The sequence below is a fragment of the Callorhinus ursinus genome, unplaced genomic scaffold (genome assembly GCF_003265705.2).
Source record: "Callorhinus ursinus isolate GAN/ISIS: 27379988/994484 unplaced genomic scaffold, GSC_fseal_2.0 scaffold25, whole genome shotgun sequence".
Taxonomy (NCBI): Eukaryota; Metazoa; Chordata; class Mammalia; order Carnivora; family Otariidae; genus Callorhinus; species Callorhinus ursinus.
In genome coordinates, this window is record NW_027397087.1 from 22165944 (window position 1) to 22181408 (window position 15465).

At 33.8% G+C, this 15465-nt stretch overlaps 1 protein-coding gene across 9 annotated transcripts in view; it reads left to right on the forward strand.

Annotated features, from left to right (window-relative positions):
• TEX9 (testis expressed 9) overlaps positions 1–15465 on the forward strand; it is a 90510-nt gene that overhangs the window by 16231 nt on the left and 58814 nt on the right. For all 9 annotated transcript variants that reach the window (XR_012373633.1, XM_025884179.2, XM_073877055.1 and 6 more), the window contains 5 exons: positions 347–392; positions 1360–1442; positions 2911–3089; positions 6569–6651; positions 7062–7235. Coding sequence is in view for 8 of the 9 variants with exons in the window: in XM_025884179.2 (XP_025739964.1) it covers positions 347–392; positions 1360–1442; positions 2911–3089; positions 6569–6651; positions 7062–7235 (565 nt within the window). In the remaining variant the exon portion in view is untranslated. The remainder of the gene's footprint in view (positions 1–346; positions 393–1359; positions 1443–2910; positions 3090–6568; positions 6652–7061; positions 7236–15465) is intronic.

Below are 15465 nucleotides of genomic sequence, written 5' to 3' on the forward strand. Positions count from 1 at the left end.
GGCTCACACTAAAAAGCCTTGTGGTGAATCATTTTGTAAAATTGATAATCCCTGTGTATTACCAATAATCATGCCTTATGATTTTCATTTGTTAAAATTTGTGCTATATTTCCCTACAAAAAATATTGGTATTATAGTATATCTTCTCAAAGGTGAATTATTTAACCGAAGAACTTTTGTTGTTTGTGACACTTATCAGAATAAACTAACAGGTGCATGACTAGAATCATAGCAAATCTACTTGATAGTTGTCTGTTTTCCCTTTCAGATATAGTTACTGTTCAATTTTATTGTGTCTCACTTTAGTATCTATTGTTAATGTGTAATATTTATTTTTGATCTGTAGAGGTCTGTTGTCTGAAGGGATAGTTCATCTACATTCAGAAACTAAGGTATGAAATCAAACTTTTGGGGTGCCTGGGTGGCTCAGTCGGTTAAGCAGCGGTCTTCGGCTCAGGTCATGATCCTGGGGTCTTGGGATCAAGCCCTGCATCGGGCTCCCTGCTCAGCAGAGAGCCTGCTTCTCCCTCTTCCTATGCCTGGTCTCCCCCTGCTTGTGTGCTCTCAAATAAATAAATAAAACGTTTAAAAAAAATAAAACTTTCTGTAAATATTACTTTCTGTAGAATTTAGGTTATTTTTTAGAATTTTCTTAGAATAAAACAGAGGAGTATGACTATAGAAATAGAATATAAGCCTTGATACTTAGAAGAGATGCCTTCATAAAATGTTGCTCATAAAATAAGTTGAATCCTTTTTTGTTTCATAATTTCACTGAACAATCTGGATATATATTGGAAAAAATTCTAAGTAAAATGAATCTGTAACCTAAGCATTTTTAGTTTCCTCTCTGAAGCCCAAATTTACTAGAAATACCACCCAAAAAAGAAAAGTATTTATATACAAAGGAGGTAATTTGAGAGGTTTATTCATTCATTTAAATATTTATAGTGTGTGGATCACTTACTGCAGGTGCTGGGTGAATTGGAATCTACAAGTTCCCCACCTACTGGAATCTAGGCCAAGGGAACGGTATATGTGAAGATCTGTCTGGGGAATAATCAGTGAGGAGAACTAAATTCTGTGAGCCAGAACATCCAGTTTAATGTTCCACTAGCTAGCTGATTATCCTGAATTTTGGAGGCTCATTTTCCTTATCTTTGAATCTGTTAGTGCTAGTGATATCTAGGTCTTTTCCTAGATATATACAATCCTGGGATTCTTTAAAATATAATTTGATTAATTCCATGAAAATAGCAATTCTTCTGTGTAGTAAACTAGCAATTCTGTGTATTACAAAATTGCTTTCCATGACAAACGATTAGAATCTAATTAATAATTTAAATTCTTTTGATGTAGCCGAAAACCAAAAATGTTGATGCAGTAAACAAGGTTCAAAACAAACTGCGCTCTGCAAATAAAGGAAGGAAAACAAATTCAAGGTATAGCACGGTTTTAAAAGTATTACTTTCCTTTTTTAGTTTTATGATTCACAGTACCATCATTTTAATTATTAAGCTCTTTCTCTTTTTCCAGATTTTTTTATACCTTACATTGTCTATATCTTATCTACATTCAGTAATTTAAAATATGTTCTCAGAAATGTCTTGCAGCAATTACTAAACATTATATGTTCTCTTAAGCAAAATCGCCACATTTCAAATTTTTAAGTGTTAATGAGGTATTTTCTGAGAGCTAAGACTAGAACATAGGTGTCTTTCTCTGCCTAGTTCTCTCAAACTAGTCTACTTTTTTGAGCATTTAATAGAACACTATACATTATTGTGTATCTTGACATACAAAATGATTTGGTGTGCTCAAAGTAAGACTGTAGTATCATTGTAATTTACATTCTGCTGTTTTTGGTGAGAAAGAATTCCAGACTGTTCTTAGTGTTTTAAGCTAGACAAGGGGACTAAGGCTCTCTGGGATAGGAGACCTAGAAAAGGAAGGTCACACCTGCAGTAGATTGTACAAACCAGCTTCTTTTTATTAAATGTGTGTTACTTACCCAAAATGATAATTGCATTATAAACCTAGAAAAATCTTTGTTAATATTTGTGTCCTTTAATTGGCTAAATAACTTTTTTGCTTTTTGAATAAAAGAAAAAATAGAATGAAGGGATAACGAAGAGAAAATAAATCTAAAAAAGAAAAGAGAACATATCCTGCATACATAATGTAACTGGTTATCTTATTTTCAGACTTCAAAATTACTTTTTAAAGAAAAGCTTGTTTTTCTAAGTAGAATTTGCTTATGTGGTAAAAGGTAAGTCAGGCTTTAAGTAAAAAGTTAAAAATAAGGCTTTCAGAACCATAAATTTAATTGGTTAGGGCTGGCCCATTCCTTAATGCCTTTACTAGTGACTTTTATTTCATATTTCTTCCCTTGTTAAAATCAAATCTAATTTTTTGGTTGACTTTGATTCTGGTTAGAATGTGTTTCTTTAGGTGGAAAAAAGGAGTTGATTTTGATTGAGCTAATAACTTCACTCTAATTTTTTTCTTAAGAGGTATTCTTTAGTGTTTGCAGAATTATGGCTGGAAGCAATATCACTTTATACAGTTCTTCTTCATCAGCATGTAATTTAAAAGCCACAGTATGGATTTGACCTGGGAGGCTAAGCTCAGCACTCTTAGTTTTGATGTTTCTTGTTTGGAGGCAATGTCTAGACAAACTAGCCTCATAAGCCTTCTCTTAACTCTGTAACTGTGTGATTCATAAAAATTGAAAGTCAATTAAGTCTTTTATAATATCCTTGGAAGTATCAATTGTAGATTTCATTATAAATTTAAAATTAATAATTTTGATCTGCTTTGTTATTTGAGTAAAAAAGTCACATCTCCTTTGTATATTGACATTGTATGTAATATGAATGTGTATATATGTGTGTGTTTATTCATTTATAGTATAAAATTGAAATACTCTGATGTACAGACTGCCAATGATGTTGCTATTCCAGAGGATTTTTCAGACTTTTCTCTTGCAAAAACAATTAGCAAACTTGAAGGGCAACTGGAGGAAGAAGGTTTGCCTGATTATATAGATGATGATATTTTTTGTGGTGTTAGTAATGACATTGGAACAGGTAAGTTTTCTTTTATTTTTATCCTTATATCACATTTACTTAGAAAAAGATATTTGGGAATGATTTTTCTTGCATTTAAAAAATGTTATGATAATAAATAATAATAAATAATAAATAATAATAAATAATAAAAGATATTATGTTATGATATCTTGCATTTGTTTCAAAATCATCTAGTGGGACATGATGGTAGGAGGAGTGAGTGGAATTATAGATGAAATAAAGTTGGTTTTGAGTCAATAATTGTTGAAAATGGGTGATGGGAAAGTGGTTTTTCATTGACATCATCTCTATATATATGTTTGACATTTTCCATTATAAAAAGTAAAAATGAAAAAGACTATATGGGGGGTGCCTGGATGGCTCAATCAGTTAAGCAACCAACTCTTGATTTCAGCTCAGGTCATGATCTCAGGGTGGTGGGATTGAGCCCTGTGTCAGATTCCCCACTCATCAGGGAGTCTGGTTGAGATTATCTCCCTCTCCCGTGGCCACTCCCCCTCAACAAATAAATCTTAAAAAAAAGAGAGTGTATGGTATTGGTTTCATTGACCACATTTCAACTAAGTCTAAAATGCCCCATAGATTGGGGCATCTGGGTGGCTCAGTTGTTAAGCGTCTGCCTTCGGCTCAGGTCATGATCACAGTTAAAAGTGAAGGATTCTCTCTCCTTCTCTCTTTGCCCCCCCCCCAAATTATTTTAATGTTTTAACGATAAGCTATGGGGCATTTTATTTAATTTATTTTTTTTAAGATTTTATTTATTTGACAGAGAGAGACACAGTGAGAGAGGAACACAAGCAGGGGGAGTGGGAGAGGGAGAGGCAGGCTTCCCGCGGAGCAGGGAGCCCGATGCAGGGCTCAATCCCAGAGTCCTGGGATCATGACCTGAGCCGAAGGCAGACGCTTAACGACTGAGCCACCCAGGTGCCCCAATCTATGGGGCATTTTAAACTTAGTTGAAATGTGGTCAATGAAACCAATACCATACACTCTCTTTTTTTTTAAGCAGGATTCATGCCCAGTGCAGAGCCCAATGCGGGGCTCCATCTCACAACCCTGAGATCATGGCCAGAACCAAAATCAAGAGTCGGACGCTTAACCAACTGAGCCACCCAGGCGCCCCACATTAAAATAATTTTTAAAACCCAATGTTTCGGGGCACCTGGGTGGCTCAGTCGTTAAGCGTCTGCCTTCGGCTCAGGTCATGATCCCGGGGTCCTGGGATCGAGCCCCGCATCGGGCTCCCTGCTCGGCGGGAAGCCTGCTTCTCTGTCTCCCACTCCCCCTGCTTGTGTTCGCTCACTCTCTCTCTCTCTCTCTCTCTCTCTGTCAAATAAATAAAATCTTAAAAACCCCAATGTTTCTTTGAATTCCTTTCATCTATTAATACTGTATTCTACTTACTGCATGTTAAAAGTATAAATGAATGATTAATGTGGCATCAGTTAAAATAATCAGTTTTCTAATGAATATAATTTTCTTTCTTATAAGCTTGTTCTCCGCATATCACTTTGAAAAATAATACTAAGTTTAGATCATCTAAAAACAATTTAGTTACCAGTAATGCCTCTAGAACTGTTGAATTTATGAGGCGCTACCTAAGCATTTATAAACAAAGAATAAGACAACTGAGTGTATTTGAACATGGTTAATACTGAACTATAGTTGTGACTTCAGGCAAGCCACTTAGCCTCTCTGTAATAGCAATTCTTCATTTCAAAATTTAGCAGTTTGTATGAGATGGTCATAAGATGTATCTTTAAAATTCTCTTGATTTTGTGAAAACCGTAATAATTTATATGTGTAATGATTATTGTGCTGCATGCTACTTAGTCATAAATGAACAATTCATTTATGAATTTATTACATTTACTGACCTATCTAAGCTTTCTGGGGGTACTTTTCAGACGAGAAGGTAAGTGAAGCAGGAAGTTGCCTTTATGTCTCTGTCACAATGCCTTCAAGGACACAGTGGTCACACGTTGACTGTTCTTCACCCATGGCCCTGTTAGAATATTCCTGCTCTTAGATACATAGAACCGGTACAAACAGACTGCCTTAAATTGCTACTTTCTTTTTATTGCTGAATCACCTCTCTGCCACTTTGCCTCTCTCCCTACCTTCCCTTTCCAGACTCTTTGGCCAAGGTATCTCCCCTTCTGGGGGAGCTTTCTCTTATTCCAGATGATTGCCTGAATGGCTATACAGGCAAGAGGAAAAGATTTAAAAAAAGTAGCTTAGTAGCACATACTGCTCTGTAAGACTAAAGTCAGAGGGAGATGGGGATGGGAGGTTAATACTATGGGCCTGCACAGGTGAGAGCATTCGGCTCCTTGGTTACACTGAGGTTAGTTGGGGGAGAGAAAGAGATGGACGAAGTCATGCTCTCCCATTCTTCCTCCTTTCTCCTTAGAGACCAACTACTGCAAACTTCACATTTTTAAATATATCATTTCCCTTCTATCCTGTGCTAACCTGGAGTGACATGAGAGGCTTGAAGGAGATTTGAGGCTAGACAGGTCTAGGTGGGTTAGAGCCAGTCATCGTTAATCACCTCCATGGTAACACTGGGAGCATTTAGTAAGAAGAGCTTTGGAGTGGAAAGCATATATGGAGATGTTTGTGCTCTGTTGGGATATATCCTAATGACTCCTCAGAGACAGTTCAGGGTGTTTATTCAAGATAAGATCCATGAAGGCAAAGCTTGTCTTATCCCTACTATGCCTGGAACACTATAGAGACTTAATGTATATTTTGTGGATAAATGATCAAATGAATTATGGAATGAGTTCTAAGTTCACTTTTCACTCTATTTACTTACATAGTTCTAGAAACATCAAAGATTTGCTGCTGATATCATTGAATAAAGAATTTTAGGTAGCAATGAAATATCAAAGGCAGAGCTTAGGGATTGTGGGAGAAAGCTTCAGCAGTAAGGTATTAGTGTGTTTCTCTGCTTCTAAGGCACATAGACTATGTTTTAACTTCTGTGAAATCGGGATATGTATTACAATCACTAGTAATTTATAATCACAGTGGCTGAGATTGAAGTTGAGTTTTACTAGAGAGGTTTTATCTTTGTTTCTGCCAAACACCTGGGGACGTTACCAACCTGAAACCACTTTAAATTCTGACTGAGGTATTTTGGATCTCGTTGGTAAAGACAAATACAGTCTGCAGACTTAACCTGAGTACTGGCTTGTGGTTCAGATTCTCAGGAGAGGTTTTTGTTGTTTTTCCCTTCTTTCCTCAGTTCCGGGTTGAGATGTGAAGAGTTCCTTTCTGTTGGGTGGATTTGTTTTTCATTTATCTTTATAGTATGGGTATTTAGTGTCTTTAGTGTTCTCAGACAGGGATCTCCTGTTAAATTCCCCATCTTGAACATTTTTTCCTCATAAAATAATGGTCTGTCTTGCAACTGATGGCATCTTAGATTCAGTGAAAGACAATATATGTAATTTTATTTAAATCCACAGAAGCCCAGAACAGATTTTTAAAGGCCAAACTCCGTGTTATGCAGGAGGAATTGGATAATGTTGTATATGAATGCAATAAAAAGGTAAAAACATATCAAAATAAATGCTTTAATATTCCAAAATATTTTAGGAGCAGTTTCAGTTATTTTTAAAATATATTCATTGAGATTAATTTACAGTTAAATTTTGAATTATATGTAAATACTAAATTTTATTGTATTTTGAGATGTTGAATTTTCATTGAGCTAAAGAATATTAAATACTTGTTAGCAGTTAGAGTTTTCTGTATAAGATTTACAAATGTAAGCTCTTAAATAAAAATAAAACATCTGACTTCCATTTTTGAAGATGAAAATGGAATGCAGTTTGTTTTTCTTTGTGAAGTGAATATAAGTATCTCAAATCATATGAAGCTCCTTTTTGTTTTCTGCTTTATGTTGTGATACCAAACCTTGTGCATTTTTTCACATAATCTCTAATTTCCTAACTATAGGAAAATGAAATTCAGGATTTAAAGTCTCAGATAAAAAACTTTGAAGAAGATTGTGTGAGACAGCAGCGAACAATTAATTTGCAACAGTCTCAAACAGAAAAATATAAAACTCTTTTTGAAGAGCTAAATAAAAAATGTGATGGATTACAGCAACAGCTGTCTTCAGTAGAAAAGGTAATTTTGCTATTTTTCTGGACCTAATGTTAAAGATACTATAAAACAAAGTTACATATTTGTGTGGGCACCACTTTTGCTTGTTCAGTTATTTTGTTAGTATTTACTAAAAAGTCTTCCACCATATAAGGATATTTTTAATAGCTTTATTGAACTACAATTCACATATAATACAAATCACCCTTTTAAAGTATACAGTTCAGTGGCTTATTAATATATTCGGGGGTTGTGTGGCTGTCACCATGATCAATGTTAGAACATTTTCATCACCCCAAAAAAGACACTCCATACCCTTTAGCCACTGTACCACAACCCTCTTCCCCCATCCCTTCCAGCTCTAGGCAACTTCTTATTTTCTGTTGACAGATTTGCCTATTTTGGACATTTGGATGTTCTATATATAGAATCATACAATATGAGGTATTTTGTGACTGACATCTTTTGTTTAAGAATGTTTTAGAGGTTTATCCACATTGTACATATCAGTACTTCATTCCTTTTTATAAAGTAATATTCTGTTATATGGATATAACACATCTGTTTATCAGTTGATGGACATTTGTGTTATTTCCACTTTTGGGCTATTTTGAATAATGCTGCTATGAACATTAACATACAAGTTTTTGTGTGAACATATATTTTCATTTGTCTTGGGTATACACCTAAGAGTAGAATCATTGGATCATATGGGAACCCTGTGTTTAACCTTTTGAGAAACTGTCAACTATTTTCCAGCTAGCTATGCCATTTGTACATTTCCACCAGTAGTGTGTAAGGGTTCCATTTTCTACACATCCTCACCAACACGTTAGATTATCTTTTTGATTATAGCCATTCTAATCATGTGATGTGGTTAGCTCATCATTTTGATTTGCATTTCTCTGATAACTAAAGATGTTGAGCATCTTTTCATATGTTTATTGGCCATTTGTATATCTTCTTTGGAGAAATGTCTGATCAAATCCTCTGCCCATTGTTTAAGTTGGAATTTTTAAATTATTGAGTAGTAAATGTTTTTTATATATTTTAGAGTGAAGTCCCTTATCAGATACATGATTTCTAAATACCTCTCCTATTCTTTGGGTTGTCTCTTCATTTTCTTTACAGTGTCCTTTGAAGCACAAAAATTTTTTATTTTTGAAGCCCAGTGTATCTAATTTTCCTTTGGTTGTTTGTGCTTTTGGTGTCAAATCTAATGGGATAATACATTTTAAATAAGCTATCCCATTAAAAAACTTATATTAATGTACCACTGAGATAATAAAAATAAAACATACTGTATGGTATTACTTTGTAAGACTTATGATAAAAATTATGTAAAATAAGAGATTTAGGTAGTAAGAAATTATACCTTCATTTCTATATTTTTCTTTAGTGTGTTCCTGTAAAAGCATATTTTTGACCATTTTCGTCTTGTATAATTAGCATTATCTTCTGATAATAAATTTCTTAACATTGGCTTTATTGAGATAAAATTTGTGTACAGTAATCACCCTTTTTAAGTATACAGTTCTGTGAGTTTTGACAAATACATAGTCATATAACTAGTGCCATAATTGAGATACAGAACAGTTCCACCATCCCTAAAAATTTCCTTGTGAATTTAGTCAAGTCCTCCTCCTCCTTCCAGTCTAAGGCAACCACTGATCTGGTTTCGGTTCTTATATTTTGACCTTTTCCAGCATGTCATGTAATTAGAATCACATAGAGTTACTTAGTAGGCTTTTGAGTCTGATTTTTTCATTTGCAAAAGGCAATTGAGGTTAATCCATGTTGTAGTCTGTTCCTTTTCATTACTGAGTAGTGTAACATTGAATGGATATACCACATTTTGATTACCTATATATCTGGAAATCAGAATTAATTATAGTATCTAATAGTGTAAGCCAGTACTATCCAATATGGTAGCTCACTATATGTGGCTAGTCCAAATTGTGACATGCTGTAAGTTTAAAATAAATACCAGATTTCGAAGCCTTAATAAAGAATAAAAGAGAATATTTTTATATTGATTACATATTAAAATATTTTGGATATATTGGGATAAGTGAACTATAGCATTATAATTAATTTTACTTGTTTGTTTTTAAAGTAGCTACTAGAAAATTTAAAATTACATATGTGGTTCACATTATGTGGTTCATATGTTGGTCTAAAAAATATAGACAAGTATTCTTTTTTTTAATTTTATTTATTTTATTATGTTAGTTACCATACTATGATTAGTTTTTGATGTAGTGTTCCATGATTCATTGTTTTCAAATAACACCCAGTGCTCCATGCAGTATGTGCCCTCCTTAATACCCATCACCAGGCTAACCCATCCCCCACCCCCCTCCCCTCTTAAAACCCTCTGTTTCCCAGAGTCCATAGTCTCTCATGGCTCTTTCTCCCTCCAACTCCCTCCCCCTTCATTGTTCCCTTCCTTCTCCTGATGTCCTCCCTGCTATTCCTTATGTTCCACAAATAAGTGAAACCATATAATTGACTTTCTCTGCTTGACTTATTTCACTTAGCATCATTTCCTCCAGTCCCATCCATGTTGATGTAAAAGTTGGGTATTCATCCTTTCTGATGGCTGAGTAATATTCCATTGTATATATGGACCACATCTTCTTTATCCATTCGTCTGTTGAAGGGCATCTTGGCTCTTTCCACAGTTTGGCTATTGTGGACGTTGCTGCTATGAACATTGGGGTGCATATGGCCCTTCTTTTCACTACATCTGTTAGACAAGTGTTCTAAGAAAAAACCTGTTGTATCTGGGACACCAGTATTTTTGTCATGATACTTTATTATTTGTCATATACTACCAAGTTTCTGGTCATATCATGATTATCATTTCACATAATCTTGAAACCCTGCCTACATCTTTGATTCTCTTCTTGTTCCTGGCCTTTATACCCATCCTATGCATTCTTCAAATGTTTTGCATTCATTTTTTCTTTTCAATTTCCATTGCCCCTTCTTGGTTCAAGCTATTATTATTTCTGAATCCTCCTCACTGGTTATTTTATCTCCTTTCTCTTTTTCTTATCCATTGTATCTTGTACTCTATCAATAGATTAATGTTCTCAAAAGACTACATTGATTATAACTCTACCTTTGTATGGGCAGAAATGGAACTAACATTTTTTTGAGTACTATGTGTCAGTCAAAACATTTTACAGAAAGAGAAACTGAGTCTGAGAGGTTAAACAAAGTGCCCAGGGTCATACAGGTAGTGGCAGTGCAGGATTCAAACCATGTTTGTCTGACTCCAAAGTCCGTGTTCTTCCTACAAATCATGTAGATTCTCCAACCCCTCAAAATTAAGTCGTCTTAAACACACAGCTATTCCAAAATCTCATTGCCCAGGGTCATTCAGGTAGTGGCAGTGCAGGATTCAAACCATGTTTGTCTGACTCCAAAGTCTGTGTTCTTCCTACAGATCATGTAGACTCTCCAACCCCTCAAAATTAAGTGGTCCTAAACACACAGCTATTCCAAAATCTCATTGCTGTTTAGAGTTAAATATTTGAAACCTTTGAGTCACAATGAGTGTTCTGAGCTGTTAGGATACATAAACTATCTGAAGATTTTTATGACTTTGATGAGCTCTGAACTTCCCATCTTGAGTCCTTATCTACCTACCAGGAAGAGAGGTGTAACAACTCTCATGGGTTATGTGGAACTCAAGATTGATTCTTTTTTTTTTTTGGCAATTCTGCTCACTATCTCTCTCTAAAAACCAACCTCAGTGTAGTTGATAGAAATGCAAAACAGAGCTTGAGTTTGATGGAGTTTCTTCTATAAACCTATAAAAGCCAGCTGTTTAAAAAAACACTATACATATTAACTTACACTAACAGGTAGAGCCATTTCTAAAACATAAAAGCAGAAAACAATTTATTTCAGCACTGAATTTTGTTTTTCAATTAATGATGTTTTAAAATCAACTTTATCAAGAAATAAATACAATTAAATATACTTGTTTTAATTGTGCAATTCACTGTGCTTTGACAAAATAGTATATCCTTATAACCACCACTGCAATCAAGATAAAATTTCTATCACCTTCCCAAAATTTCCTTTGTCTCCCTTCCCTTAAAATTTCAATCTCCAACCATGGCCCAACCACTGATCTGCATTCCTTCGTTACAGACTAGTTTTCCCTGTTCTAGAATTTCATATAGATGGACTTTTTATGGCTGGCTTCTTTTGGTCAGCATAATGATTTTGAGATTCATTAATGTTGCATATTTTGTGGTTCATTCCCTTATATTGCTGAGTAGTGTTTGTTTATGGATGTACTGCATTTTGTTTATTTGTTCATCAGTTGGTAGGCATTGAGTTATTTCCAACTTTGGACTATTAGAAATAAAGCCACTATGAATTTTCATATACAAATTTTTATATAGACACTTGTTTTTATACAGGCGCATCCAACATCACTCGTGATGTTGGATAAATACCTAAGAGTAGAATTTCTGGGTATTACAGAAACTGGTGTTTAACTTAATAAGAAACAGCCAAACTGTTCCAAAGTAATTGTACCATCCTTCATTCCCACCAGCAATATATGAAAGTTCCAGTTAGTCTGTATCTTTAGCAGCACTTGGTATTGTCAGTCTTTTGAATTTTAATCCTTTTAGAGGGGCAGAAGATTAGCATCTCATTATGGCTAAATTTGTATTTCCTTTATGACTATTGATCTTGAGCATCTTTTCATAAGTATATTGGCCACTCATATATCTTCTTTTGTCTGTTCAAACCTTTTGCCCATTTAAAAACGTATTGAGTTGAGGTAGGAGTTCCTTATATAATTCTTTTACTAGAATATATAGTGAATAGTTTCGTCCAATCTTACTTGGCTTTTTTCTTAACAGTGTTTTTCAAAAGAGTTTTAAATTTTGATGAATTCCAATATTTTATTTTATTTTATTTTATTTCTAGTTTGTGCTTTTTTCATCTTATTCAAGAAATCTTTGCCCACCCCATGGGAGAAAATCTTCATGTATTCATACAGGAGTTTTATGGTTTTAGCCGTGTGTGTGTGTGTGTGTGTGTGTGTGTGTGTGTATGTATGTATACATATATTTATATGTATACTATATACTATATACTATATACTATTTATATAGTATATAAATAGATCTGTAATCTATTTCAAGTTAATTTTGTTTATATGAGAATAAAGGTCAAAGTTTATTTTTCATACAGTCAGCATTTGTTGAAAATACTATTCTTTCTCAATTTAATTACCATGGCACCTGTGTAGAAAATGAAATTTTCCATATATATGGGTCTATTTCTAGACTGTTTATTCTGCTACATTGATCTATGTTCATTGATCTATATTTTGATATGTCATCAATAAAACCATGTGGAGTGGAATTTTCTTTTTGGAAGGATTCTAATGATCAGTTTATTTAGTGGATGAGTCTATTTTGATTTTTTATTACTTTTTGAGTTAGTTTTGATAATTTATGTTTTTTAAGAAATTTTTCTATCTCATCTAAGTTATCAAATTTATTGGCATAAATTTGTCCTTAATATTCCTTTATGATATTTATAATGCCTGCATTATCTGCACTGACACCTGTCTCACTCTTGATATTAATAATTTGTCTCTTTTCTCTTTTATTCTTTATCAATCTAGCTAGATACATACCAATTTCATTGAACTTTTCCATGAGTCAGGAGTTAGCTTCATTGACTTTGCTCTTTTTGTCAGTTTTCTATTTCATTGATTTTTACCCTTTAGCATTTCCTTCATTCTTATTTGGGTTTAATTTCTTTTCAGGATTCTTAAGGTAGAAGTTTAGATAATTGATTTTCTACTTTTCTTCTTACATAAGCATTTTAAAGCTATAAATTTTCCTCTAAGTGCTGCTTTATCTTCATTCCACAAATTTTGATGTTGTCTTTTTATTTTCATTAAATTCAAAGTGTTTTCTACTTCAATTTCTCTTGACCATTTGGATTATTTAGAAGTATACTGTTTAATTTCTAAATAATTGGGGATTTTTCATGTCTTTCTGTTAATTTCTAATTTAATTCTGTGGTGTGAGAACCTACACTTCATGATTTCATTCTTTTAAAATTTATCTTGACTAGTTTTACGGACCAGCATTTGGCCTCTTTTGGTGAATACTTCATGTAATTTGAAAAGAATATATAGTATGCTGTGTTGAATGGAGTGTTCTATAAATATTAGGGCAAATTTGTTGATAGTGTTGTTCAAGTTTTCTGTCAGTTATTGAGAGAGGTGCTGTAATCTCTGACTAGAATTGTGGATTTGTCTATTTCTCCTTTCTGTTATATCAGTTTTGGCTTTATGTATTTTTAGTCTCTGTTTCGGATGCCTGCACATTTAGGAGTATAGTGTTTTTGATTAACACTTCTTTATAATTATGAAATACTTTTTAAAATCTCTAGTAACATTCCTTGTTCCAAAGTCTGCTTACTTTGTCTGATATTAGTGTAGTGATTCCAGCTTTATTATACTTCATGTTTGCTTGGTATATCTTTCTTCAACTTTTTACTTTTCATCTGTCTTTATATTGAAAATGGGTTTGTTGTAGCCAGTATATAATTGGGTGTTGCTTTTTCATCCACTACAATGGTCTCTCTCTCTTATTGGCATGTTCAGACCAATTAGATTAATGCAATTTTTGATGTTCGGGTTAAGTTTATCATCTTGCTGTTCGTGTCTTGTTTTTTCTAACCATTCCTTGTTGCTTTTTTCCTGTTCTGAGTTGAATATTTTTTAGTATTTAGCCAAGAGACATTGCTATGTCTCTTATATTTTTATGTTACATTTAACTCAAAAAACATAAAACATATTTATATGCATAAATTACATTATATAAAACACAAAAAAACATATTTACCATACCACAGTCTACTTTCAAATCATGTTATATTCTTTCACATATAAGATCCTCACAACAGTATATTCTATTTCTGCCCCTTTCCTTTATGCTTTTACTTTTAAATGTCATAAATCCCACAGTGTTTCTTTAAATAGTTATATTTTAAAGAGCTTAACATATGAAAATGCCTTTTATATTTGCTATTTCTTGTATTCTTCATTCTTTCAATCTGTTTTTCTATATGCCTGCTTGAAATAACTACCCTTTCAATCTTTGTGGTGCCAGTTTGCTAGTCACTGATTCCTTGTTTTTGTTTCTTTGAAAAAAGACTGTGTTTTTCCTTACTTAATTTTTTTTTATTTTGAAAATTACAGATTCACAGGAAGCTGCAAAAATGATAGAGGTCCTGTGGACCCTTCACTCAGTATCCCTCATTAAGAGCATCTAACATAATAATAGGACAGTATTAAAACCTGGAAATTGACATTGGTATAATCCACAGGCATTACTCAGATTTCACCAGTTCTGTATGCACTTGTGTGTGTTTGGACCCTCTTAAATTTTTGAAGGATATTTTCACTAGTTAGAGAATTACCAATTGAAAGTTTCTGTCTTTTTTTTTTTTAAGATTATTTATTTATTTATTTAATTGACACAGAGAGAGAGACAGCATGAGAGGGTACACAAGCAGGGGGAGTGGGAGAGGGAGAAGCAGGCTTCCCGCTGAGCAGGGAGCCCGATGCGGGGCTCGATCCCAGTACCCTGGGATCAGGACCTGAGCTGAAGGCAGCCACTTAACCAACTGAGCCACCCAGGCGCCCCAGTTTCTGTCTTCTTTTAGTACTTTGAAGATATCATCCCATTGTCCTCTGGGTTATGTTATTTCTGACAAAAAGTTCACACTAATTCTTTTCTTTCTACCCTTGTACATTTGTATCTTTTATCTTTGCTCTTAAGGCATTCTCTTTGTTACTGGTTTTCAGTAATTTCATAATGATATGTTTTGTGTGGGGAGTGTTTATTTGGCTTGAAGTTTGTTGACCTTTTTGAATCTGTGGGTTTATAGTGTTCATCAAATTTGTAAAAGTTTGGCTATTATTTCTTCCAGCATTTTTTCTGTGCCCCTTCTCTCCCTCCCCCAACCTGTAACTTCAATTATACTTTTGTTAGGCCACTTGATATTATCCCACTGATAATGCATCAGTGATATTAGGTCACTGATGTTTTTAGCCTTTTTTCACCTATATTTTTTATTTGGATAGATTCTATTGCTATCTTCATTAGTTCACTGATCTTTTCTTTGCAGTGTCTAATACGCTTTTAACCAAGTGAAATGTTCATTTTGATATATTATTCATCTGTAGAAGTTCCAT